General features: G+C 41.9%; 2 protein-coding genes across 6 annotated transcripts in view; both read right to left on the reverse strand.

Annotated features, from left to right (window-relative positions):
- The window catches only part of galnt17 (polypeptide N-acetylgalactosaminyltransferase 17), a 19,832-nt gene extending 9,275 nt beyond the window's left edge, over positions 1 to 10,557 (reverse strand). Inside the window, exons 1-3 of the mRNA XM_022738555.1 lie at positions 10,218 to 10,557; positions 8,822 to 9,005; positions 5,982 to 6,148 (exon numbers count right to left, since the gene is read on the reverse strand). Of these exons, the coding sequence (XP_022594276.1) occupies positions 5,982 to 6,148; positions 8,822 to 9,005; positions 10,218 to 10,458 (592 nt within the window). The 5' untranslated portion in view covers positions 10,459 to 10,557. The remainder of the gene's footprint in view (positions 1 to 5,981; positions 6,149 to 8,821; positions 9,006 to 10,217) is intronic.
- Positions 10,558 to 17,842: 7,285 nt separating this feature from the next.
- On the reverse strand, positions 17,843 to 23,399 carry rhbdd1 (rhomboid domain containing 1). 5 transcript variants are annotated; one of them, XM_022738579.1, is made up of 8 exons: positions 23,382 to 23,399; positions 22,402 to 22,568; positions 22,010 to 22,289; positions 21,658 to 21,790; positions 20,694 to 20,782; positions 19,787 to 19,852; positions 19,117 to 19,260; positions 17,843 to 18,976 (listed from the first exon to the last, which is right to left on the reverse strand). In XM_022738579.1, exons 2-8 carry the CDS (start codon positions 22,552 to 22,554, stop codon positions 18,870 to 18,872), a joined length of 972 nt encoding a protein of 323 aa, XP_022594300.1. In that variant the 5' UTR covers positions 22,555 to 22,568; positions 23,382 to 23,399; the 3' UTR covers positions 17,843 to 18,869. The 5 variants fall into 5 exon arrangements, with proteins under 5 accessions (XP_022594300.1, XP_022594302.1, XP_022594301.1 ...); XM_022738581.1 differs by lacking the exon at positions 23,382 to 23,399 and adding an exon at positions 23,152 to 23,173 and having other exon boundaries at positions 19,177 to 19,260; XM_022738580.1 differs by lacking the exon at positions 23,382 to 23,399 and adding an exon at positions 23,152 to 23,173 and having other exon boundaries at positions 19,120 to 19,260.
- Positions 23,400 to 25,636: the final 2,237 nt, after the last annotated feature.

Genomic DNA, 25,636 nt, shown 5'->3' on the forward strand with positions numbered 1-25,636 from the left:
GCTGAGCCACTGTAAGTAGTTTGATTCTCTGAACCCCATTGAACTCCTAAATAAAGGATAAAAGAATAAGCTGTTTCTCCTACCAGCTACTCAAATATCACATTTTAGTTCTGGCTGTCGTCAAGAAAGAGCCAACCAACCTACATTATCTGACAAGTGTTTGCCATTTCAAAATTTCACAAAAGGCATTTACAATTTTGTAAATCTACACACTTATCCCAACTTTACTTCTCTGAATATCCTGACCTAACCATATGTATATCGCTCCTAAAGAGCTTGGCTGAAGTGGCTGACTTAACTGTATCTCTATGACTGGAGACATGTTGCACACTTGGACACAACAAAAGGGCTTCCAGACAATGGTTTAGTTTAAAATTAATTTCCTTTACTGTTCTTTCCTTCTTTCTGGAAATGCAGAAAACAACGGCACATCCAGCCTAAACGTGGGACTGCACACTGCAAGGCTGTCTGCCTGGCTGGTAATCATGTGATGACTGTGTAATATTCTGTCAACACTCAACAAACAGGTGGCTCGCAACGACTGATTTCCCTATTAGCTAAGTGAAGCAGTTCTTCTAAAACGAACCTTCTCTCAATTTATCCTGCAAACTCCGATATAAATCTTCATTTCTGCATTAGCTCCATAGTTCATTACTCTTTACACTCACTATACATCAAGTTTCTACTTTAATACATCTTTCTACTTGCTGTTGCTGCACCTTGGAAATAACAAAAACACAAGCAATATTGACCTATTACCTGGCGCCAAAGAAAATTAAAGTTAACAATATTAAACTATGTGTATATATTTAGAAAATGAATCAACTGAATACTGAAATGATAAATCAGATAAAATGATTTTTTGTAATTACACGCAAGGTGAAGAACTTGAGGCATTATGAGACTTGACCGTGCGTATGCATGCCAAACTACTGTCAACTCTACATCACCCAGGACTGACGCACACACATATCAACAACCTCACAAAAGCCTCCACCAAAGCCACACAATGATTGAGTTTTTTGATAAAATAATGACACACCCGAGAAACAGAGAGAACGAGCGGTCTTGTGTTCTCAGCTCTGTTCCTCTGTGTTGCTGTTTTGAGGCTCCAACAAGGAACTCCAACACACCAAAAGGGAAAGTGCTGTGGGCTTCTGAGCGCCAACGGGTCTGCTTCCACCTTTGATTTCTCGTCAATCAACCTCATCAGCCTTTCCCGCCTGGACCCAAACACTCACAACCGTCTTCCTCTGCATCACAAACACACACACGCTTCAAAATTCCCTCAAACAAAAACACATCTCTCATGCCTCTCGTGTGTTTTCTATTTCTCTCTGTCTGCCTATTCACTCACACACAACACACACACACCCTTGGATACAAACTCATTCCCCATGCTGTGTCTCTTCTCTTTCTCTCTCTCTTCTCCTGCCGACACACACACACACCACACACACACACACACACACCATCACACACCACACACACACACACACACCAACATCACACTGTGTACACACAGCTGTGGTACAACGTGAGCCATGAGCTGGGGCAGCTCACGAAGACAGTGAGAGTGGTGAGTGTTATTGTTTTGCCTCCTGCCTCTGCAATCTCTTCCCCTCTGTGATGGATAGATGGCTCTTTCAGCCAATCATGTCAGTGTCAGTGGGAGACACTGCTGGCTTGTGTCTATGCCACAGAACACTTTTTAAAGGATAATGGCTGCACGATCCGTCTAAGTTTTTGTCTTGCCAACAAATTTAATGAAAAAACCAAAACCAATAATGAACTTGCTTATACGAACCCATACAGAAATGTAATATATGACATATATGTCCCTAGAGAGTGATGTCATATATTTCACCTACAAGGGGATGTTATTATCATAATATATATATATATATATAGTTTAAATATAAGTTTATAACATATATGACATACCCATAGTAAAATTTGCATATGTACATATATTAAGATATATATATATGATATCGATAATACTTATATAAGAGTTATATATATGCCTAGTACTAAGCATGGAAGTGTGTGATATTAGACTGCCAGGTATATGATGACCGCACGTTTCATTTCATTCTTACCTTTATTGTATGTGACCATCATGTTGTGATGTTTAACAACTCACTAGCCTGCTTATATTGTATCGTAGTTTACTCGAACCTCAGTTATCAAAATAGACTAATCTTCCTCATTAATTTCTAATTCATATTTAAACATGTCATTGATGAGTCTTAGACAGTAATAATATTGATTTGGATATCATGATTGACAGAGTTCATATAAACAACATACCTATAAACATTCTATATGTTTATAGATGTTTTTCTTATTCATTTTAAACATGTCTCTTCCCATTCTGGAAAGTAAGTGTCTTTTGGACCCTACTGTTTATAACATCAACATATGTTGACAGGCTTTGGGATGGATATATATTTATGTAACATATGTCTACAATATAAGCATGCATACATAACATACAGTACATTTGTATGTGCTAGACAGATATTTCAATATATGAACTAGTTATAATTTCTAATAGGTTTCATAAATACTTTTTACACGTTTTTATTGTATGTACATATATTTTTTTTCTGGAAATTAAATGAATGAACATATTACATTTCCGTATGGGAAGTACTGTTTGTGCAGTCAAAGCCTGCTGATACAGCTACTTCTCTGTAAACCTTCTCCAGAGACTATAAAAACGCATAAATGAGTCATACCATTGCACTGTATTGCATTATCAAACTAAAACTAAGCGCATCTGCAAGGTCACTAATAATCCTCCTTCTGACCAACATTAGTAGGTTAACGTTGAACCAGGAGACGAGTCTGTAAAATGTGAAGGATGTTTGCGTTTCTTGCCCGTTTAGACTTATTTTTAGGCACGTTACCACACACCCAGATCTCAGCAATCAATTCGGTGAGTTCAATGTAATTGAACCAGATGTATGTGTGTGTTGTAATAAACCTGAATCCTGATTCCTTTAAGGGTGTCTGAAACTAGTCCCCAACAAATGCACTGTTTTACTATTCACTAAATCCCGCTTGAGTATGATTTGCTTTTATGAAATTATTTATCCTTTCTAGAAAATGAAACGATGTATTTATGACATGTTTTTAAAGATTTATGTCGTCAGTAGAAAACCAATCATATTTGGGCTGAGTAGCACAGTAGTGAAGTCGGTAAATGTTGAGTGACACACTAACACATTGTTGGTTTTGGTCTCTTCGTGGGATTTGTTGACAATAAGAGAAATCGGATATTAATGGGCTTATCCTTTAAAGCCCCAGCTATTTCATCTCTCTTCCTGTTTCCTCGTTATTCGTCTTCACTTTCCGTTGTGTTAGATTGCGCCTTCTCTTTCTCTTCCGGATATCCATTGCCTCGTACGCTCTCTCTCCTCCTGTCTGTCCGACCTCATTAATCTTAGAGCCTCTCTGTCTCTCGTCCGTGCCCTCTCTCTCTCCGCCACTTTCTCTAATAGCCTGGTTTTCTCTCTCAGATGCCTCTTCATCTCTCTTTCTCTCTTCTTCCTCCTCTCTCCTTTTGACTTTGCTTATTTTCAAAACGTTTGGTTCCCTCCACTCCTTTACCTGCCTTTCTTTCCTTTAGTATCATCCCCTCTTTTCTAATTTCTCCCCAACACAAACGCCCCTTGCTTTTTATTTCTCTCATACCTCCTCTCTCCTTTTTGCTCTGCCTGGTCTTATCTCCTTCCCCTCCTGTCATCACTCTCTCTCTCTCTCTCTCTCTCTGTCCCTTCACCTCACACAGCCCGACTTGGCAGCCCTGCCCAATAAATAAGACGGGGACATCTCTCCTGTGGCATCCAATTGTGGCACTCCACCTCTATCTGCCCGTCTGCCCTGAGAAAATTCAGCACCTCATAAGTCACCTCAGCAAATGCTGCTCCTCAAAAGCAATGACCACGGCTTTTGTCAAGGAGACGCTCGTCACCTTGTCGTGCCAACGAAGCACCGTTGCAAGTCTGATGCCTCTTGTCACATTAGCAACACAATGTAACCAGCATGTTCATAAGTAACACATGTGCAACAAGTATGAACACAGGCTTTGTGTTGTGTTTGGGATGCGCAGCATGTTGTTATGCTACACTTTGTATGCGAGAGTTGAGAGACAAATTATGCAAATATTTCTTTAATATGGAAAAGAGTTGGGATGCTGCTTACGTACTTATGTTACATGTGGTAATGATGACAGATCTGCAGGAGTCTATATGTTCAGAGGATCTTTTCTGTCGTACAGATCATAACTTTTGTTAGTTGTCCATATTCTGGGGAATATTCGCTTTCTGGCAGAGGGATGGATGACGAGATTGATACCACGCTCATATCTGTCCGTTAAATATCGGATAAGAAGTGCAACTTCCAGGAGTCTATACTGGTTGCTTGGCAACTACTTAGAGTCAATAAATAATCTGACACAGAAAAATGGCAAATTGATGCTTTTACACTTCAGTTTTTGTACACAACAAAGATATAAGTTTGCTTTAGAAGTGCTGCTGGGTGGATTTTGCTACCATTGGACAGAGCCAGGGGTTTCTCCCTGTTTCCAGTCTTTGTGCCAAGCTAAGCTAACCGCCTGCTGGCCACTGCTTCCTATTGACTGTACACACATGAGAGCGGGATCAATCTTCTCATCCAACTCTTGGCAAGACAGCAAATAACAGTGTTTCCCAAAATGTCAAACTACTCCTTTAAGGTCACCATTTCATTACAGCATCTGTTACATTTTGCTGATGTCATAAATCTTTGCTTGCAGAAAAATTAAACAATCCAGATGAAAAATTGGTGCAGTCTATGAGCTGCTTTCAGCCCCTTCATCTCCGTGTCTGTGTGTGCAGTGAGCTTCATACAGCATGGGGATGGACTAAGAGCTGGGTGGTGTACTGAATCAGGTAAGGCCTGATTTTTATGATGTTGTACAGTGCAAAGATTCACGGCCATCTGACGGATACAACATAGTCAGAGAAGAAGAGCTGATGATGGAGAGACGGGATGGTTGGGATGACTGGGAGTTGAGTCTTAGAGAGGTTTACTTGAAGGTGTCGTGGTCCCGGTCAAGGCTCCAGGTGGGTTCCCTTTTTTTTTTTTCCCACTGTTTTCCCCTTTTCTTGTGTATCTTCTTGTCTGTCTGTCTGTCTGTCTGTCTGTCTGTCTGTCTGTCTGTCTCTCTCTGTGTGCTTGTGTATCTCCCTCAGCTCCACTCTACTCCTCCTCCTGCCTGCTGCAGCCAGCACACCTACATTCCATCATCTCATCGGCCCTGCAGTGCTTCAACCCCAGATTTCCAGTCAGTCTTCTTCGTGGTATACGCCGAGGCCTTCTAGTTCATACTTGTTTGCTTCCTTGCGTTTTTGACTTCAGTCCGACTATTGTCTCCCTGTGCCTCAGGATAATTCCCCTGGTGTCCGCCTGCCAGGGCTCGTGTTCCATCCTGCTCTTCTCGGCGGTGGATCCAGCACTCTCAGCGCCTGCCTGCCCCTCTGCCTCCACAGCGGCCCAGCAGCCTCCATCCCAGAACCTCAGCTCCGCCATTCCTCACCTGCCTACCAGTCTTCATCCAACCCAAATCAACCAAGCCGCGCTTCACAGTAAAATCTAGTGGGAGCATTTATGACAGGTATAGCTGGCAGACTATGTGGTTGCTGGCTGTGTCTTTGCACACGTTTTACAGAACAAATGTGATCAAGCCATCTCTGAGCTAAATGTAATAAACAGTATTTCAGCGTGGTAATTTTTTTTTTTACTCAAACAAGTGACACTAGACTTTTGGTTTGTTTGTCACTTGCTTCTTCCGTTATTATAGTGAGAGTTCAGGCTATGTATCAAAGCCAGAGGCATGCTGGGAGCCTTTTTTGATACTCCCGTTTGTCTGTACTCTGTGGGATAAAACTATATTTTACTTGAGATATAGGAAATATTTCATCTCCACTCACCGTCATCGCTGTTGTCATCCACCAAGATGATGTCTTTGAGCAAGTGTGCCGGCGTGTGATTGACAGCTGAGTGGACTGAGCGCAGGATCACGGACAGAGCCTCGTTGACGAAGATGAAGATGAGGGAGATCTGGGGGAGGTCCCTCGGGTAGCTGACCTTTCTGCATCTGCAGAGAGACACGCAAACACACCACAGCAGCTCTAAAATAAAAACCTTTTCATGTGTACCTGTGAAGCGTGCTGCATTCTGGGGCTTTGCACGCTTCACTTGTTCGCCATCATCGCTGTAAAAGACCAAACTGCCTCCACGGAGCCGCTGACACATCTTGTTTGATGAAGCTGAAAGGCCGCAACCACGTGCTGCTTCCTGTTCAACTATAATCGCATGGATTATTTTCCCTCCAAATTGGCCTATTCACAGAGCGTCTGCTGCAGACAGGAGGCCTATTTTTACTGCTGGTTTGTTTAAACCGCTCTGATGAGGAGGAAATGGGCAGGGTGAGGCTTTGGCTCTAAGTTTAGTAAGAGTAAGAGAGAAAACACCTTCCTTGTCTCCTTTTTTTGGTCTTCTTTCCTTTTATCAACAATCTTATTTCCATGGGAAATGAAATGTTAATTATGAGAAATACTATAATTAATCCAGCGATTTTAATGAAAATTCATGAGGTCAGATGATGCTTCTTTGGCAGGAAACAGATGCCAACATAGCTGTAAATAGATTAAACATGAAGAGCAGTGATATTTGCCACCAAATGAAGTTTTTTATTCGACTGTTTCAAGTGATTTGATAGGAAACCCCTGAGGTTTTAGAAACCTAACTTTTCACATGAAGGAGACTCTATATCTTACAAACATAACGATGGTAATTTGTGTGTTAAAAATGTGTTTCAAAACGACACTTATTTCACTTTTTGGGACAGAAGAATAAACAGTTGCAGAAAAAAGGCGCCGCGTTTGAAGAAGCGCCCCAAGTGAAAGCAGGCAGCAGCGCCACAGTGTGAAGGGAGCGTATCAAAAACCCCTCTAGGAGTCTGCAGAGAAACCCACCCGGCAGATACATATCAGAGTGATATAGGGAATACATGTACATAATGTACAAGGCAAGGATTGCCACAGCAATTATGGTAATGAGTAAGAACAGGAGGAGGCACGGATGGTGCAAATCAGGGCAACCAGTAACAGCAGTAGCATGTAGAAGAGAGCAGCATGAATGATTACAAGGTGTGAGAGTGTGAACATTTTCACAGTTCAAGTCACATCCTCATTATTAATCTCACTGTAAGAGTCAGCTCGTCAGCTGAAGCATCATTAGACTTGGACAAAACAATAATATTCCTTAAAAGAGCAAATTTAGAGTACATCCTAAAAGCTACAGTGTTTTTTCTCTTATACTTAGGGTTTAACATTTGATCTTTGTGTCTCTTCATCTCTCGGTCGCTCGCTCTCCCTTTCTCTGATTTCAACACCACCTCTGGCTCTGCAGTGTAAAGGGACCTTCAGCCAAACACAGCAGACTCCTCAGACTCCAGTTTACATGCTGCTGCTAAGCTTGAGGATATCACACCCCAACACGCTTCACACGCCACTTTGATCCCAGCAACATAAAAGACCCCCCGAGTGACAAATGAGAGCAGTGGATTCTGATTCCTCCACCCCACCATCCCCTAAAACACACACACACACACACACATACACAAACACACACAGCTGGTGGCAGCCATGGGTCGAGGGGTTTCTCATAATCACTGACTTTCAAATAGAGGGGCTGTTACTTGCTTAACCAGCGACGTGGGACAGACACGCGCTCTTTCAAGGAGCATTTATGGAGAAAACCTGCAACATGCGTGGAGATACACACTACAATGCACAGAGCTACCTGGAGGAGCAGTGTGTGTGTGTGTGTGTGTGTGTGTGTGTGTGTATGTACAGTTGGACCTCTGTGTCCATGCACACATGCCTGCAGATCAATAGCCAGCCGGATAGTGCAACTTCATCAAATATGAGAGTAAAAGGCAGCGAGAGAGAGAGAGAGAGAGAAAGAGAGAGAGAGATTAAAAGGAACAGGTGAAGTCCCTTAAAAAACTGCAAAAATTGATGCATTGAATGCAGTGAAAAGGGTTACCAAACCAAATTTGTGCAACTCAGCGTGCAAGTTTTGGACTTTTATATAGAAGATGCATGCTCATGCGCTCATCCCAGTGTTTAATGGCAAAAGAGAAAATTTAATAAATATAAAAAAACATCTGTCTATCTATCTATCTATCTATCTATCTATCTATCTATCTATCTGTCTGTCTACCTATCTATCTATATATCTATCTATCTATCTAAACACACAGTATATAGTATACAGTTTATAGCTGGCCTGAGTGAATCAGCAGAGCCATCAGGTTGTAATGGCTGTGTTTTACACTTGTGTGAATGTGCTTGGACGTGACTTGTCCACTGATTGCCACACAGCTGTGAATGATCCAGTTATTGTGAAGCTGAATGAAGCAGCTGATGCCAATCAGCTAATGCAAGTTGGACTTCGGTGCTCCGCATCAGCCATCACTCCGCTCCATTTCAATTACTCATCAGCAACATGTCTATTCATAAAAAGCGTCCTGGTTTGTCTGGTGAATGTACAGAACACACTGTGAACGGTTGAAAACTGTAAGCTGTGCACCTTTAGCACCATAAAAATTAAAACTCCTTTCATCTCCATTGTATTGGGCGGAGGCAGACACCAATTAGACAGAGTTCATCTTGAAACCAGGACTATGTGTGATTAAATACCACTAGGGGAACATTATTCAGCACCAACCTAGAAAGTGAAATTTGAAGTTTCTCCAACTCACTTGCTGGGCCGGTGGTCCGGTATGGTCCGATCCAGAGAGATTCTGTCACTCAGGTAGGCGTTGTAGCCGTACTTCTCCCTCAGGAATTTAGCATCGCTCTCCTCAGCTGGAGACAGCGTGGCAGGGAGGCCGCCTTTCCCCCGACCCCCGAAGCCCTCAATCAGGCCCAGAGATTTGGACAGACCTGGGCGAGGCAAACAAGGGAAAATTACATGTCAGGATCCTTTAGTCTGGCTGAGTCACTCTCCTCTAAGTAACGCACTCTGTGGCTCACAGCTAATAGCCTGCTTCCTCATCCTCATCACAGCGCCAACCTCACATGAATGCACAGTGTGTAGTCAGCAGCTGTCAAAACTGTGAACATGTGACAAATGTTGGCACATATTCACGCAAAACACCCACAGTATACATACATACATTTTAAAATCAGGGATGTGTAAAATAGGCCTGGTCTGGGGCTTCCTGCTCTAAATGAGGTCAGCAGTTCCTGTGTACCCAAGTGATGAAAAACAAGCTTAATGAAATCCTTTGTTTGATGATGAAAGTGAAAAACCTTTCCATTTTAAGGCTGCAAGCTGTTAATGAAGCTTCAAGGCGTTCACTGTTTCAAATTAGGGATAAAATAAGACTCTTCTCAGTGTGACTTGGTGTATTTGTGGGTGGCAGAGTGATTAAAGTGACTATCCTTCAATGTGACAAGCTGTGCTCAAGCCTCCGCGTTGGCAAACATCCTGCTGAAGTGTCCTGAAGGCACTGAATCCCAAAAAGCGTCTGCTCTGTAGTCGACCCTGACCTCTGACCTCTGAGCTCCCCCGGAGGGGAGAAAACATTGCACATAAAGTACCACAGTACTTGAATGGAAATTCAGTCAACTGCAAAAAACATTACTAATGGACAGCAAAGCAGAGTTCAAACTGTGGTCTTTTGTTCATAAATGTTGGATAACCTTGCAGTAAAAAGAGCAGCTTAATCTATCTACATCAGCCATTTAAATAGGCTACAGATTTGACACTTGATTGTCTTAATGCAAATTAATTAACATTTTATTGTTGATCTTGGCTACCTGGCTGCAGAGGCTGGCACAGCTCTGTTCTTGATAGTTGGTGACAGTTTCTTCAAAGGCCAGGGAAGTGGATTTGTAGCACAGTGCATTATCTTGTCAAAGTGAAATAATGTGACAGGTGTCTGCACAGAGTGAGCGGCTCTGTGAGAGCAGTGAGACAATAGACAATATTAAGGGAGCCTCAGTCACTTCTTCCTCACATTTTCAGGTCAGGGCCCCAAGAGAAAGTCAGGGGAAAGTCAGGCAGCATTGACTTTTCCTTCTGTTTCAGATTCCTTAGGGGGAAATCAGGTTGACATGTTATTCCAGTTTAAATGTTACTCTGCACTTTACCGTTTAACTGCCTGTACACCACGTCCTCCAGCGAGCTCAGCCTCTTCAGCAGCACCTCATGGCTGATGCTGGGCCCCTGCCCCGTCCCGTTACCCCGGGGCCTCTTCCCGTCAGCCGGAGCCTCCGGACCGGCGGCTTGGACGCTGCGTGTGTTGCACTTGGCCCAAAAAGTCATGAACCCGGCAACAGCAAGCACGTTCAGCACCAGTAAGACCCTCCATCTTCTGAACACAAAAGCCATTAAAAAGTCACCGACGTCCGGGGCCTCAAGTGGTGGTGATGGTGGTGGTGGTGGTGGCGGGGTGAGAAGGGAGGAGGAGGAGGAGGAGGAGGAGGAGGAGGGGGGTGGCAGTCTCCGGAGAAGCCGTACGTGTCACAGATTCAGGGCTCCCTCGGCTCGCGATGTGCGGAAAGCTGCAGGGATAATTCAGCAACCGGGACCTTAAAAAATAAACAGAAAAGAGCCACAGAGATGTTACTGCAATGTTGAGCCCTTATACTGATCTGGTGTCATAAATCTGCTCTCTTACCATTTGGCACCGGGGTTATTTTAGGTTGCATCCCCCTTCTGAGAAAATTCGGGGCGCCTGGCCATCGGCTTTCATCCGTGTCAGCGCCACTTCTCGCCTGATTTTAAGATCATGCACAGGAGATGTAAAACAAAGACCCCAGCATATGTTGAGCTTGAGGGACAGATACTCTTAAATAATTGAACAGAGAGGAGATTATCAAGTCTGTCTTTTTTTTTTTTTTTTTTCCCTCCTTTGCGTCTAACAGAAGTCGGCAGTGATGCGACTGAGGAGCCCTGCGCGCAGAGGAAAAAAAAAAAAAGAAAAATCCTCGCAGATGCTCAGGGAAAACCTTCTAAACGTTGTCAACCTTCCTGCTCCCTGAAAGCCTGCTCTCACGTCGTCTTCCTCCCCGTCACACGTTGTAATAATCACAGTGAGATTCAGTTGAGGAGGCTGCGCGGATTACGAGCAGACAGCGGCGGTACTAGAGATGCAGCGTCCTCCGGTGAAGGTGGAGAGATGCTCCGGGAACGCAGCGGCAGCAGTAAAGAAAAGACGTCCCGATGCCTCGTTTTCCTTCGCGTTTTCTCTCATTCTGTCAACAGCGTTTTTCCTGTTATTCTGCACGCCCCTCTTGCTTGTTGTGCCCTGTTGTTTCCTCTTGTTCTCCCTATAACGTACACACGGCGCTTCACGAGAGCGCGGGGAAAAACGTGGAGTGGAGCCCGGCGACGTTTCACTCAGCGGCGGGTCAGGGGTGGTGGGTGGGTGGGGATGTGGGTGGGGTGTCTTCTCACTGGCACCCAATTATCTACAATTACAGAACATTAGTACTTCATAGTGGTTCCTGCTGGTGGGCTACTCGGGTCCAGTAGGAATGATAGGATGATTTTTTATTCCATTGGCTAAAATGAATTTCATAGTTAATTTAACTGTTATTCAACCATATCAGTCAGCACAGTGGGATGATATTTCTAACTGACTATGCTGTGCAGAAATGCAATTAACCTTACAAAGCAGGAACAGACATTAACCCAATACTGCATTAAAGGTCCCATATTGTATAAAGTTAGATGTCCATGAATAAAGCAGGTCTAGGTTCTATATTAATACTGTGAAAGTACCAAAGTGCTCAGTCCACAGAGAAATGCACACAGCCTGTATTCAGAAACTGAGCCTTAAAACCAGCCGTCAGGACTTCTTTGTAACTTTGTGATGTCACAACGAAGCAGTCACTGCCCTCAGCCATGCCCCATGCCTGACCCACCTGGACCCACCACCCAACCTTGCAGGATTTGGTTTCTCTGAGTGTTTACCTTAAATCTGCTATATTTTTATTCTGTCACTTAGAAGCCAGCCAATCAGAAGAGAGGCTCAGAGCCTTCTCTCTTCTGATTGGCTCACCGACCTGTTGTTACTAGAGCTCCAGAGAGAAGCCTGAGAGAGGAGATGTAAAACTACATTGAGATGGTTTTTGGTTCTTAAAACCACAAATATATCTTCTCATCAAACTCCCAATAAAACACCCCAAAAGTGAAAAATGTGGGACCCTAAAATCTGTCCTCTGAAATGGTGTTCCTTTGCATATGTAGAATTCTCCTCAGATTCACCTGCAGGGAAAAATTTAACAGATCTATGGCAGCCAGAGGTTTCTCTTTGTCCCCTAAGGGCATGTTACTTTCTCAGTGGTGGCAACACCACAATATAAAAATACTCAATTACAATCTTAATATTTAAGCACAGCATAAAGGTATGAACAGCAAAATATATGTATACTCATTGTGAAGAAGGGAAGTGTTTAAGTATTAATGCATTAAAATGTACGCTGCATTTTAATGCTGTATAACTGCAGGTGCTGCTTAACTAATATACTATGCTGAGTAGTTCCAGATATATGCATAATGTTTTATGTGTCTTTGGACCAAAGGGTTTAGAGGGAATTGGTAAATCGTCTGCTTTAGCAGAGGTTGCTTCTACAAGCTATAAACTTAGTCGTTCTTTCACCAGTGAAGATACATCCTTGTAAACTGAGCTCCCACTGCTCCATTACTGATTGCAATTGGTGATGAAAGGAATTGTTGCAGGAGTTTTCTACAGGCAAAGAGAGGAGTTTTATTCTGTGGCGTCAGAGACAAAAGGAAAATGTGTTGAAATGTGCAATGTGGATTTTGGTTTTTATGTGTCTTTAGTCTGTTCTTCATGTAGGCCCCTGTACTCCATTTTTGAATGTGAAAAGACTTGATGTATAGATCTATAGTGGTAGTATAGGTGTAGTGTTGAACTGATGTGGTAAAACACTTTACAGTACTTCAATTCACAGTTTTTAAAATGTTTGAGTTTGTGTAGAAATGGGTCACCCAGATAGCTGAGATGAATCAAGGAGCTCTGTAACTCTGCAGCTTACTGAGAGACATGCCAGCTCGGATCTGCAGGCAACCCAGGAGGAGAGAGACAGTTTGAGTGTGTGTGTGTGTGTGTGTGTGTGTGTGTGAGAGAGAGAGAGAGAGAGAGAGAGAGAAAGACTGAGAGAAATAGAGGTATAGTGAGATCAAAACCGGTGCTAGATAGTGTGAAAATGAATCAAGAGACAAACAGAAAGAAACATCAAGGAAGAAGAAGAAGAAGAGAGAGTGCATCAGTGAGACGCACACAAGGAGGCAGAGACACAGAGCGGAAAGGGGAAAAGAGTTTTAGAAAAAGCGGGAGTGGAGTGCAGACACTGGGGAGGAATCAAAATTCAAAAGGAGAAAAAATTCCTAAAGCAGTAGAGAGAGACACGCTGAGATGCAGCAGAGTACAAAAGAAAAACGTAAGAGGGGGAGATTACGTGACAGCAGCACAGGATATAACCCAGTAAAAAAGACGTGTAAGAGCAGATTTGACTTGATATTTGTGGAAGGGGTGAACATGATCGTCTCAAGTACTCTTGTCAACCCCCTCAAGCTGCTGTAGAGGAGGTAGTCAAGTGGTGGACAGTTGATGTTTGAAACAGGCGAGCTGAACTAAACTCAAAGGCTGGCTGTGCTCTGCGGACGCAATCAATTTAATGTTTGTGTGTCTGTCAGTGTTTACATTTGCTTTATCTATGCAACCGTCTCGAGTGAGCGAGTGAGCGAGTGTGCACCGCGTTCGTCTGTGAAAAAATGCAGATCCATAGAGGTTCTTACAGAGCAGTTATTATACAACACACACACAAGGTGAAAAAGAGATGAAAATGGAGAGATGGAGGTTCTCAAAAACTGAACTCAGCTAATATTTAAGAACGTTTCAAAGGCAGAGATAGCTAGGCCAATAAACCGGCCAGGTCAATATGTCAGCACATGGTAACTTATTGCAGACATACTGGTATCACTGCATGCTGACCGATAAGTAACAAGTAACTCAAGAACAAAAATGACCAAGTAAGTTTGAGGTAAAGAGCACTTGTTGATATTTCAACTTGCTAGTGCTAATGTCACAAGTAAAAAGAAAAAACTAAGGGATATATGTAGGTTATTTTAATGTAATCTGATTATGTTAAAAATGACTATTCCCAGATAAATATAAATAAATATGAATCTATCAATATTGGCCTCAAAACTCCAGTATTGATCTGGTGATGAAACTGAAACGTGCATTGCTGATGCATGGCACATTACTGAGCTGTATATTTGTACAGCATACTGTACATATTTATTATGGGCTTAATTTTTGGCTCAATTTTTGGCTCAGACAAAAATTTGACTTTCTATTTTATTCTAGTTGATCATTTGTTATTGTATTTTGTTCCCTACCAACTGTTCGTCCTTGAGTATTCACGTCTCCTTTGTTTTATCTGGGCCACATGTCAAAGTGTCAAGAGCAAAATAGACCCAAGTGATCTATGTGTAAGAAAGAAAGATATGTCACTTTAAACAAAATGTCAAACAAATGCAATGTGTTGTGTTGTGTTATCAATCTATATCGAGATATACGGTAAATTCACATATTATTACATATTATTGACACTTGGTCTTTTCATGATCAACGACTGGTTTCCACTAAATCTATATTGAATTGAGGGTCTAAGGACAGTGGGTGTTGTATTCTGTACAGACTATATTGATATTGGACTATATACATAAAACTGACAATCACAAAGAAGAAGGGATTAAATAAACAGAAATAAACAAGTTAGAAGCTTTGAGATGACTAATATTTGTTTTGCACAAAATGGGCTGCAGCTCAATTCTGGGAAAAGAGAGCGAGGGAGAGAGATGAGTCAGAGATATGAGAGAGGAATATCTGATATAAGTATTGAGGCTGATGGACGGATGAAGGAATGGATGTTCAGACTGTAATGCTTTTTTCTTATTCTCTACTGTTTGTGTTCAGTGTTGCAATTTTAGCCACAGAATCCCCACCTTTGCTACTCCTCTGATGACAGATGAGGTGGATAAGATTGTTTAGTGACTCTGAAGGACTGTATACCGCTGCAAAATAAAAACACTTTTCATAAAGCACTCTAAATAACTGCATATTTGTTGCAGTGGCATCTTAAGCAACAAGGTTAATGACTGCTTGTTTTGTCCCACAGTCTGTAATGCAAAATATGATTCATACTTGTCACCTTGAGCCACCTACACATTAAAGACCATTTGTAATAAAATATTAAATTAACATTTTAGCAATGGACCATCATCAAGGACACAAAATGCAAACGTAGGACTCACAGTGAACTAAAAACAACCAGTTTTCTCTGGGTGAAAACTGTAATCAAAGACAACCAATAAACAGAAACAATGGCCTGTGCAACACAGGGTTTACACTTATCTTTTGTAAGTTGTAATAATGATGGTCCAGATCCAGATTCAATGGTGTAAACCCTTTTTTACTGTTGAACCCTGTAAGTTAGGACAACTTGCACCTTTATTGCCGTTATTGGTCCAGGGAGTTTGGTTATTGTGGCTGATTAGAACAGAGCTCTAATCAACCAGAGTAACTGAAAATACCTACGTGGGTGTGCAAGGTCCTTTGATTGTGTAACAGGAAGTTCCATGAAGTTCCGCTACGGCGCGGGGAAGAACAGGCAGAGTGGGGAACAAAGTCGGCAGGATAATTATAAGTGGGAGGGTGAGGGTGGGCTGGGAGTGATGGGAGGCTTTCATGAGATTATCCTATAAATAGTGTGGCAAGTTTCTTTAGTCATCAACGCCAGCATGCAACTCTGGCACACAAGTGATAGAACTGTTCTAAAAATTAGCCCTGGGCTTATACCTCTGCACAAGTTAATACCATTCTCCATGAGACTTTAGGAGTTGCTGAGCAGGATTTGAGTGTGATGAAGTTAATCACTGCACTGTGGGGAGAGAAAAAAGTGATCCAAAACTCTGGCTCTGTCTTTTACTAAAAGCTTGTTTCGTTTATGCTATGGTAAATTTATCGGCCCCATGAGAGTCTATTGTGATCTGAGCTGGCTTTGGCAGAAGCAAAGACAAATTGACCTTCACGTTGGATTGAGTGGAGGGTGTCTTTTTTTTTTTTTCTTTTTTTCTAGGGATCAGTGGGTATGCAGCACATGGCAGCGGGGTGACACGTCTCTGCTAAGCTCAGTCGGAGAGCCGAGGGGTATTTTAGGTCATTCTTTTTTCAGCCCACCTACATGTCCCTGTCTGAAATAAAGCCCTGTCATGGTGTGTTTGGTTGCCAGCGGCTTCAAAGTTACTGTGTTGAAAAGCTGACATTCTAATCAAACATCATAACCTTAACAACTCTGACAAATTGCGGCTCACTGTACAGTTCTCTATAACATGGCCTTTAATGCCCTTTAAGAAGGGGAAAACATTTCTTCTGGGCGCACAGTGGCATATTTCTCTAACTACTGGCAACAGTCAATGACAGGGCTGCACCAGTGTGTTGCAAGTTTTACCGCTTTACTTCCTTGCATCACACTCATTTTGTTCTTGCAGCCATGTCACCTGGCATAGAAGTGACACTCCACTGAGATTGTCACTTCTATTGGTGAACCAGTTGAAATGGTTCACTCTAATGGCAGGTTTCAGTCCATCAGAGGACAACAGCTTCAGATACGGTACGCAGCCAGGACTCAGAGGCTTTCTCAAGGACATATACACAGACCTGATGCCTGTCAGTTGGGCTTCAGCCAGAATCCTCTGGTTGATGGGTGACTCTATTGAGCTTTCTTGCCTCCCTTAATGGTCAACTCAACTCAGCCTCCATGTGTAAACCAGGAAAAGGGCGTTTCTCACAGTTTTGTCTCTAATGCTGAGTGACAGTGTCACAGCAGGCGGAACTCTTCACAGAACCAATTAGTCGGATCTATTTCCAGAAGAGATGTGATTTGAGATGACGAACTGAGATACAACTTCCCTGACTCGCACAGACACAGGAAAAGACATAAAAGCACCAACGTGGCAAGATACACAGCCATGCTAGAGACACACGGAGACTGCAACGGCAGCATCTGCTGTGCGGTGTGTGTCATCCCTGTCCCCGTCCTGTCATCCTTCTGTCATTCTTCAGCTCCTCTTCATGTTCTGCAAGGGCCCTGTGCTCCGCTCAGCTCCCACACGCACCATGCTACGCAAACTGTCAAACCCATCTGATGTTGGAACAGTTACACATCCACCTACTGAGACATTGAGTCCGGATATTTAACACACAACCTTTTCTCCCCTTCTCCCCACTTGAGACGCCACCTCGGAGACTGGGACGTACAGTTTGATCATGTGGGATGGTTTTAGACCCACGAGGGCTGATGTGTGGCTTGTTGCGTTTCTTGGCTCTAATTTAAGTTGTCCTACTTCCCATCATGCCTCAGGGCTTTAGTGGAATCAGAGCCAACAATGTACTTTCTTAGATGTTGCTTTTGTAACTTCATCACTCTCGCATGGGGACGTTTTAGGAAGTTTACAGTAGCATGGTGCTGAGGTTGGTAAAGATTACACATAATTTAAAGAGTCTCCTAAAAAATAGTATACTACTTACAACCCCTTTTAGTGTTAATGTCAGTGATAGTATATGATGAAAGTCAGCCAAGTGTTTACAGGTAGACCACTGCATGGATTGTTCCAGCTTTAAAAAAAAAAAAAAAGGTGCATGAGCAGTAATGTTTGTGCTCAAAAGAACATTTATTACAGATGCGGCATTACACAAGCTTCCTGTGCCCACATGAATCCAGGTGTGCACTTTCTGATGGACATTAAGACAGCATTATAAGACAGCACTATGATAGTAGGCTAATAGTAATGCGTAGTATGACTATTTGACACCATACAGGATTGTGTTTTGATAACCTGATGAACAGCATGGAGGAAGCCACAGCTCAAGTTGAAAAGCATCATGCGGGTTTTGCTGGTATCTAATCAGTTGAACCTATTTTGAAAATACTGTCCAGTTTTGATTTAACATTTCATGGAAAAAAAACAAAACTTTAATTTGCATCCATATAAAACATTTAAATCCCACCTTAATATCTGTCAGAGATTCTATTTGTGAGAAAAGAAAAATTTCATTTTCACAGCTTTTTCTCCACCCAGGCCACAGACAATCAGCTGAAGATCAACAACTATAAACAATAAAGCAAGTTCCATGAACAATTAATGCCACTGTGATACTTTTTATTTAGCACAACAAGATTGTGGTGTCATATCCATGCAAAACAGTTATTCAATACAAAACGATGGCTCTGTGCAGTGTCACTTTCCATGTATTAGGGCATAGGGCCTCCATCACAAGAGCCTGAAAATCATGCCCAATGTTTTTCTTAGCCATACCCGTTTTACAACTTGAAGTGGTGTAACCACGGGAATATTAGAGATATATTAGAAATATCCCTTAACTTTCCCCTTAATTCCCAAATTGGAAGCTGCAAAAACCAGAAGACAACTTGCCAGAGGACAACTTCAGCATCCAAACATAACCTGCTCATGAGCATATGAATATTCTATGCATCAAAGTAGGGTTAGGATTAACTCTTTGGTATACACTGAGAGGCATGTAAATACAAAGGACCACACGTTAAAAGAGATCTTAAATGTGTCTGACTGTGTGTTTAGACCTTCTCATTCTGGGCGCTCCCGCTCAGCCTGTGAAAGCAGAGTCTGGATCAGGCTTAAGTGTCTCAACACCTAAACGTTCTTCCACTCCGTTGCCTGGCAGCTCAGCTGTCGAACCTCCTCATTCTCCTCCATCTGATTTCCTCAGCTCTCGCCTCGTCTGAGAGGTTGAAACCATAAGGGGGAGGAGCTCCTCTCCTGCTGCTTTGTCCTACAAAACAAAATAGTATTAGATGTACATACTTTAGGCACTTAGCTGACTTGGGTGACTTTAAACATGGTATAGATTTTAGGATTCAGTGTCAATCCAGTCACCCTCCATTCATCAACACTCTCTCTCTCCTCTCTTACTACCGTCATTCAGACTGTTTCTGATGGCTGTCTCTAACTGCTCCTCCTCTGTCAGTCCACCTGAATAAGATGCTGAACGATTTGTGGTGTAATCTGGTGCATGCTGATGGTATCCTGAGTATCCTCCACCAGTGCCACTGTAGCCTGCACGCACACACGCACACACACACACACGCACACACGCACACACGCACACACGCACACACGCACACACACACACACACACACACACACACACACACACACACACACACACACACACACACACACAAACACACACAGAGGGTGTAAGTACAGAAATAGAAATAACATTCTTCTTATTGTCCACGAAAAGACAAAAACCAATTTACTTAGTCAGTTGTTTTGAAAAAGGTTCACTAAAAACAGCTGGGCAGTGTAGTTTACAGTAAACAGTGCATTTGTTGGCAGCTATTTTCCCTGCTCCAGTAAGTATTTACAGCAGCAGGACGGTGTTAAAAGTAAACTTTGTGTGTTCATGGTAATGAAGGAACATGTCATCCAATAAAACAATGTCTCTTACTGATTTCTTTGATGATAAGGTATATCAGGCATTAGATACAAAAATAGTACCTGTTAGTAGGATCTGCTCAGTGTTGATTTTCAGCTTATACACTGTTTATAAAATGACTTTCCTTGAAAACTTTGGTACCTGAAAAGCCTGAAGAGTTGTAGTTTGCACCGGGCCGGGAGTTATATCCATTCGATGTCACAATCTCTGGTGAAAATATATACAAACAGACTATTTCAGTTCAGGAAAACGGTTGTTAAGGTGCATTTTGATTTGTGTATGGATTAATAATGAGGCACACAGATGTATTTCAGAGCCGTCTACAGTATTTACAGTACATTTAAATCACAATAAAAATACAAAAGAATGACATTTCAAGGCTTCAGGAATTTTTTCAGTGAAAACTATATCTTTAGACTAGGGATCGACCGATTATCGGCCTGGCCGTAATATTCAGCATTTTCTGATTATCGGTATCGTTATGTTTTTTTTAACTGATAACATAAAATATCTCTGAGTAAATGTGTTACTGTGTTACATTTTAAAAGTGTAATTGTGTGTAACTGTGTTACAATTAAAGAGCATCTGTAGGTTACCAGATGAATCAGTTCCCAGGTGAGAACAGGACCAAAATCAACCAATTCCAGTCAGGCTTTTTGCAGCCTGTGTATACACCTGATAATTACTAATGTACACTCAGTTGCTGGTATATTAGGAACATCTAACTAAAACCAATGTAGTCAAATACAACAGTCCTGCTGTAAATCCTCCTGCATTGAGGTTATAGTGTTCAGTTTTCATTAAAATTGTTTAAGACAGCTGTTGATTTTCATTGTGGAGGATGTAGTGTGTGGAGCTGTATTACATTATACAGAGGCGTTTCTGTTATTTAGCCTACATTCATTGATATAAATGGGGTGCACAAATAATAGAAACACCTGGACACTCTGGTGAGTGTCCTTATATAGCAGTTGTCTTGTCTTGGCACACACACACACACACACACACACACACACACACACACACACACACACACATAAATTCAGACCTGCACATCTCTTCATGATGGTCTTCAGTGGTCCAGACGTGTAGAGCAGACCCACCAGGATACCTGACAGGTGACCAACGAAAGAGGTCCTGAAGAAGCAAAACACATGTTAACTCCTAACTAATGAAACACTGCCATCTTGTGGACACTTTCATTCATAGCATCAGAGAGCACATACTATCAGGACTACTTGAGCGGGAAGTTTCCAAAGTTCAGACACAGGCGAGGAGGATTTTACTGGCTGTCTGAAGGATGTGTTGATTGTATGAGGTGACCTGAGACCAACTTCCTTAAGTATATACATGTGAACATGTGCTGACAACATTATGTAGCTGCCTCTTATTCTGGATAGTTAGGAAGCAGCTGTCTTTATGAACATGATGTTGTGACTACCCTTCAGTTCAGTTCACTTATCTGTGCTGCTGACAAATACAGATCCTGATCAAAAGCACCTTTTACTACCACATTGCTCATGGACCACTGTAGTCCCTGTCACCTGCTGTTTCCTAAAGAATGTTATAAATATCTTCTTAGTGTTTTTTTTACATTTACCTGCAGTCCTGATCTGTCTCTCTGGTCTATAAAATCTATTAATGCTCAAAGGACAATCTACCGAAAAAAGAAGAAGGTTTAACGGTAACTTTGTTGTTTTTGTTTGTTTTTCAAAGATCTAAATCAGCTGCTGTGGCCCATGCCTGCATCCTCTGATTAAAATGTTTAGGAACTGTAGCAGTGTATACAGCAGGCATGTTATACTATAGCACATCTATAGATATCAAGTTAAAAGTCATATCCTCTCAATCAGTCCTTTAAGCTGGGGCCATCCCACTGAAAACAGAAGCATTAACCCTGGCAGTGCTCACACCCCGCTACATCCATCACACTGGTATCTCTACAGCATATCTGGGAGGTGAATCAAAAATCCTGGTGAATTTATTATGCAAAGTTGTGATGGGAAACTCACCCAGGTGATGTTATGTGGATCAGCACTAGCTCCACCCAGCTAGCATACTGATTTGACACAGGGATACCCATCACATTGGTCACACCTCCAGGGTGGTAGTGGTTATTGAGCACCTTCAGAGCAAACAGGACACCTAGAAACACAGTCATATTAGCAAAGTTCAATAAATAGGGGGAAAAGTTGCCATTCAAACCAGCAGTAGGTTGGGTGGTGATGACATACAATATATGTTTCTTTAAAATGCTGTTGTTCAATAATTTTTTATGGTTTATTCCCATTTGTACCAGTAGAATCACTTTAGTCCAACCTTTCATACCAATTACACCATAAGTGACCTTAGAGTAGTGTATACCTGAGAAGCCAACAGCACAGGTCATGCTGTAGGACTGGTCCTGGGTGAGTTGTGTTAACGCTGCCTCCAACACCAGATAGACTAATCCAGTGAGCAGAGAGAAGACTGACAGCAGGTAGACGAACCAGGCTCCACCCAGCCGCTGCTCAAGCCTGATTCCTTTCCAGAGGAAGGACACCATGTTGAAATAGAGGTGCCAGTCATCCATATGATGCAGTGGGGACAGCACAAGACGACGCCAATCATTAAACCAATATGCCTGCTGGACACTCACACAGGCCTAAGGATCGGATAGATAGTAGAACTCATATTAGTACTAATAATATCACCTTAATATAGTACAAAGCAACAGTGCATGTCATTCCTGAAAGGTGGTCCAGGTGCTGCATTACCTGCATCAGTGGAGCTGCAGGGAACATGTAAAGATACACATTGAGAGCCAGGACAGCCAGGGTGACAGGTGGGATGTTGTCCAGACCGACCTGAAACACCTGGGAGGCTAGGAGCAACAATCCCAGCTGGGAGGCCCTTTGTCGAGTCCGCATACTAAAAAAACAGCCTGCAGAGAGACAAATGTGAGGTTATTTTCACTTCTGCTCTACCACAAAATTAATGATGGAAGGAGACATGAGACAGAGTTGTTGTGCCATCTTATCACTGGGAGGAACCGCGCTTTTTTAGGACAGAAATTTCTGGGTGTTCCAGAGAAACAGAAACCTGACTTTCATGCTTCTGCTGTTGATGCTCCTCAACTCTGAAACAGCTACTCATAAAGCCTCAGAGAAGACAAACCTTTAAAAAGCTACTTAAAAGCCACTTGTTGCCTTTGAGTTTATACTTAATTTTGTGGTTTACTCTTCTTGTTTTTATATATAATTATTCTTTGTCTTTTATTTGCCTTTTTCTCTTTTTATCCCTCCGTAAAGCAGCTGTAATATTTGTCTAGTAAAGAGCTATATGAACACAGTTTGCTTGCTTGGTTTCTAGAGTAGACCAAACAAAAACGATGAGTTGGATTTACTGAGAGTCCCACGCACAAGTGTTAGTCTGATTATCTGTGCAGTAATCGACCTAAATCTGTAAATTTATGTCATCAGGTCAAAGTTTTCAGCAGCAGCATTAGTGGCTTCAAATAAACTTACTGTCAGTTCAGTCCTCTTCCTCTTCCTCGTTCTCTGGTGCTCTGGCTATTGCTAATGCTAATGCTAGCCTTAATATTAATTTTCACCCCGTTGGCAGCTCGAGTCCGCTTTTAAAGGATTTAACGCCGACAGACGAACTTAAATGTCCATTAAATAACGTTACGCCCCGGTCACAAGTCAGCAGAGTGTATTTCTTAACATTTCATCATTTCTAAGTTACTAGACATTACTTGGCAACAGGTCGTGGCGTCACGTCAGCTGTCATGTGACAATAACAAAGCTACGTAGATGCCGCATGCGCAGAATGGATCTGTTTCCCTCACGTCAGTCTGTCTGACTTCTGCCATCAGCTGATCAAACATCTACTGCTCTGCCAACTACCGCCGTGTTTCAGTATAATCTACTCGTGCTCCTCTACCTCTGCATTTCCTCCACTATGGCCTGTCTCTCTGCGATACATTTCCTGCAAATAACAAGCACGTTTTCATGGTTTCTGATTCGTTTACAATAATGTGAAGTGTGCTGTTCAGGTACCAAACTTTATAGTATATACACTACTACAGTTTTGTCCATTTCCATATAAACCCCCGTCTCTACCACTGCTTGGTTTTTTCCATAGCCTATAAGTGCTTTCCAAAACAATGCCATGAGTATTTTTTATTAGTTAAATAACCTCATTCAAAGTGCTTGTGGAGCTGAGTGTTGGTGTGAATCCGGATCGTCAAAAAACCCAAAATCAAATCTATATTTGAAGTGCCCACCCATTGCCTTTAAAAGAGGACAAATTGTCTTAGTTACATTTGGGCACAGGACTGCTCCAGTCATATTGGAGAATTTGCCGCAGTTTGGGCGGTCGCTGTGTCCGTTTTCTCCCCCTCTCTCCAGCTGGAGGCTGAAGCAACCACAGAATGTAATCTTTCATCCATAAGGTGGAACCATTAACCTTGACTAACAACCTTGTTACTCAGAGATGGCACAGTTACATTTATGACTGGATCTGTTGTTTGGAAATGAATAATCATGTACATGGTACTGTGCAAAAGTTTCATAGGATGACATGAATAGTTTTTTATTTAACAATTACCTTCATATAAAGTGCAGTAAACAAAAAACCTAAATCAAATCAATACTTGATGTGATCATCTGTCACTACTTTAAAACAGCACAAGTTCTCCTTGGTACACCAGCACACAGTTTTTCAGGTAGGCCTATTTGGTTGTTCCAAGCATCTTGCTACAGTGGTTCTGTGGATTTAGACTGTCTTGGTGTCTTCTGTCTCTTCATGTAATAAGGTAAGGGCTCTGTGGGGACCAGACACCCTGTTAATAGTTCTTTATAACTGTATGTTTGGGGTCATTGTCCTGCTGTAGAATTAATCTGGATTGATCAGATGCCTCCCTAACATGATGGTTAAGAATACAAATATCTAAAGTGCAGAGAACGTTTGTACAGTACTGTGCACATACACATACATGAAGTGGAAAAGTTAGAAACAACACCAAAAAGTTGAATAAAAATATTAATTTTGGCAGTTTTCTGCCCTCTGGTGGTCACAGTGAGAACTACAACACTGCATTAACAAATAACATGGCTGATTCCAGGGGTCTATTCAGAAAGCAGGTTTAACAAACTCTGGACTCAGAATCTAACCTTGAACCCTGAACCCCTAAACCTGCTTCATGGAATAGACCCCAGACGTTGCAGCATGAAGAAAAAATCACGTGGATCATTGCTGAAAGAGCTGTCTTCAAATGCTATACCATTTATTGTTTGATGCAGATAGACCAAGTATAAACAGAGATAAAATGATGTGAATTTTAGATTAAAATATTTTTTACGTGTGCGCATAAAAATATGCAAAATGTATTGCATTTATATTTGCTGTTAAGATTGTTCTGATAATACATCTGCCACTATTGGCTCCACTGCCCTCCAGTGGCAACAGTGAGGAACTACAGCACTATATAAACAAAATCCTTATTAATATCAATATATAATATATATCATTATTAGTGTGGCTAATAATAGTAATAACAGTAACAGTGTAGTTAGTAAAATCTGTATTGATAAAGATGTGCTTCAACAACAGCTTACCTGTCTAGACCATGTTATAATGTGTCATAATGTTGGTAGGGTTGACTGTTGACATGAAATTGAGTGTTTACTGCCCTGCAGGATTCTAAATAAATCCAATTACCACAATGACACAATAAAAAATTAATTCACAGAGCTCATCATAAAAATATGATATAAACAACTCGGAGATGTTTATTGTTATTATTAGTTGGAGGTATTAATGGCATATTTATAAACATGTTAGTTTTGATGTTAAAATACAACATTAGAAGAAAAAAACATACAAAAAGCATAAGTGTTAGCATAGCATGGTATCTGCCTTTACACTGATGATGCTGATGGCTGACATGACCGTAATCCTACCCATGATCATAGAAAGAAACAGCAAGAAGATTCATGGCTAACAAAC

The sequence above is a fragment of the Seriola dumerili genome, unplaced genomic scaffold, assembly GCF_002260705.1.
Source record: "Seriola dumerili isolate Sdu_G_001 unplaced genomic scaffold, Sdu_1.0 BDQW01000036.1, whole genome shotgun sequence".
Taxonomy (NCBI): domain Eukaryota; kingdom Metazoa; phylum Chordata; class Actinopteri; order Carangiformes; family Carangidae; genus Seriola; species Seriola dumerili.

Bases quoted from the DNA above. Each gene is read 5' to 3' on its own strand.
- rhbdd1 (XM_022738579.1), bottom strand. From the start codon at position 22,554: ATGCGGACTCGACAAAGGGCCTCCCAGCTGGGATTGTTGCTCCTAGCC. The intron at 22,290-22,401 runs GTAATGCAGCAC...TCCGATCCTTAG, and splicing joins CTGCAGCTCCACTGATGCAG to GCCTGTGTGAGTGTCCAGCA. The intron at 18,977-19,116 runs GTAAGAGAGGAG...TTTGTTTTGTAG, and splicing joins AAACAGTCTGAATGACGGTA to GACAAAGCAGCAGGAGAGGA.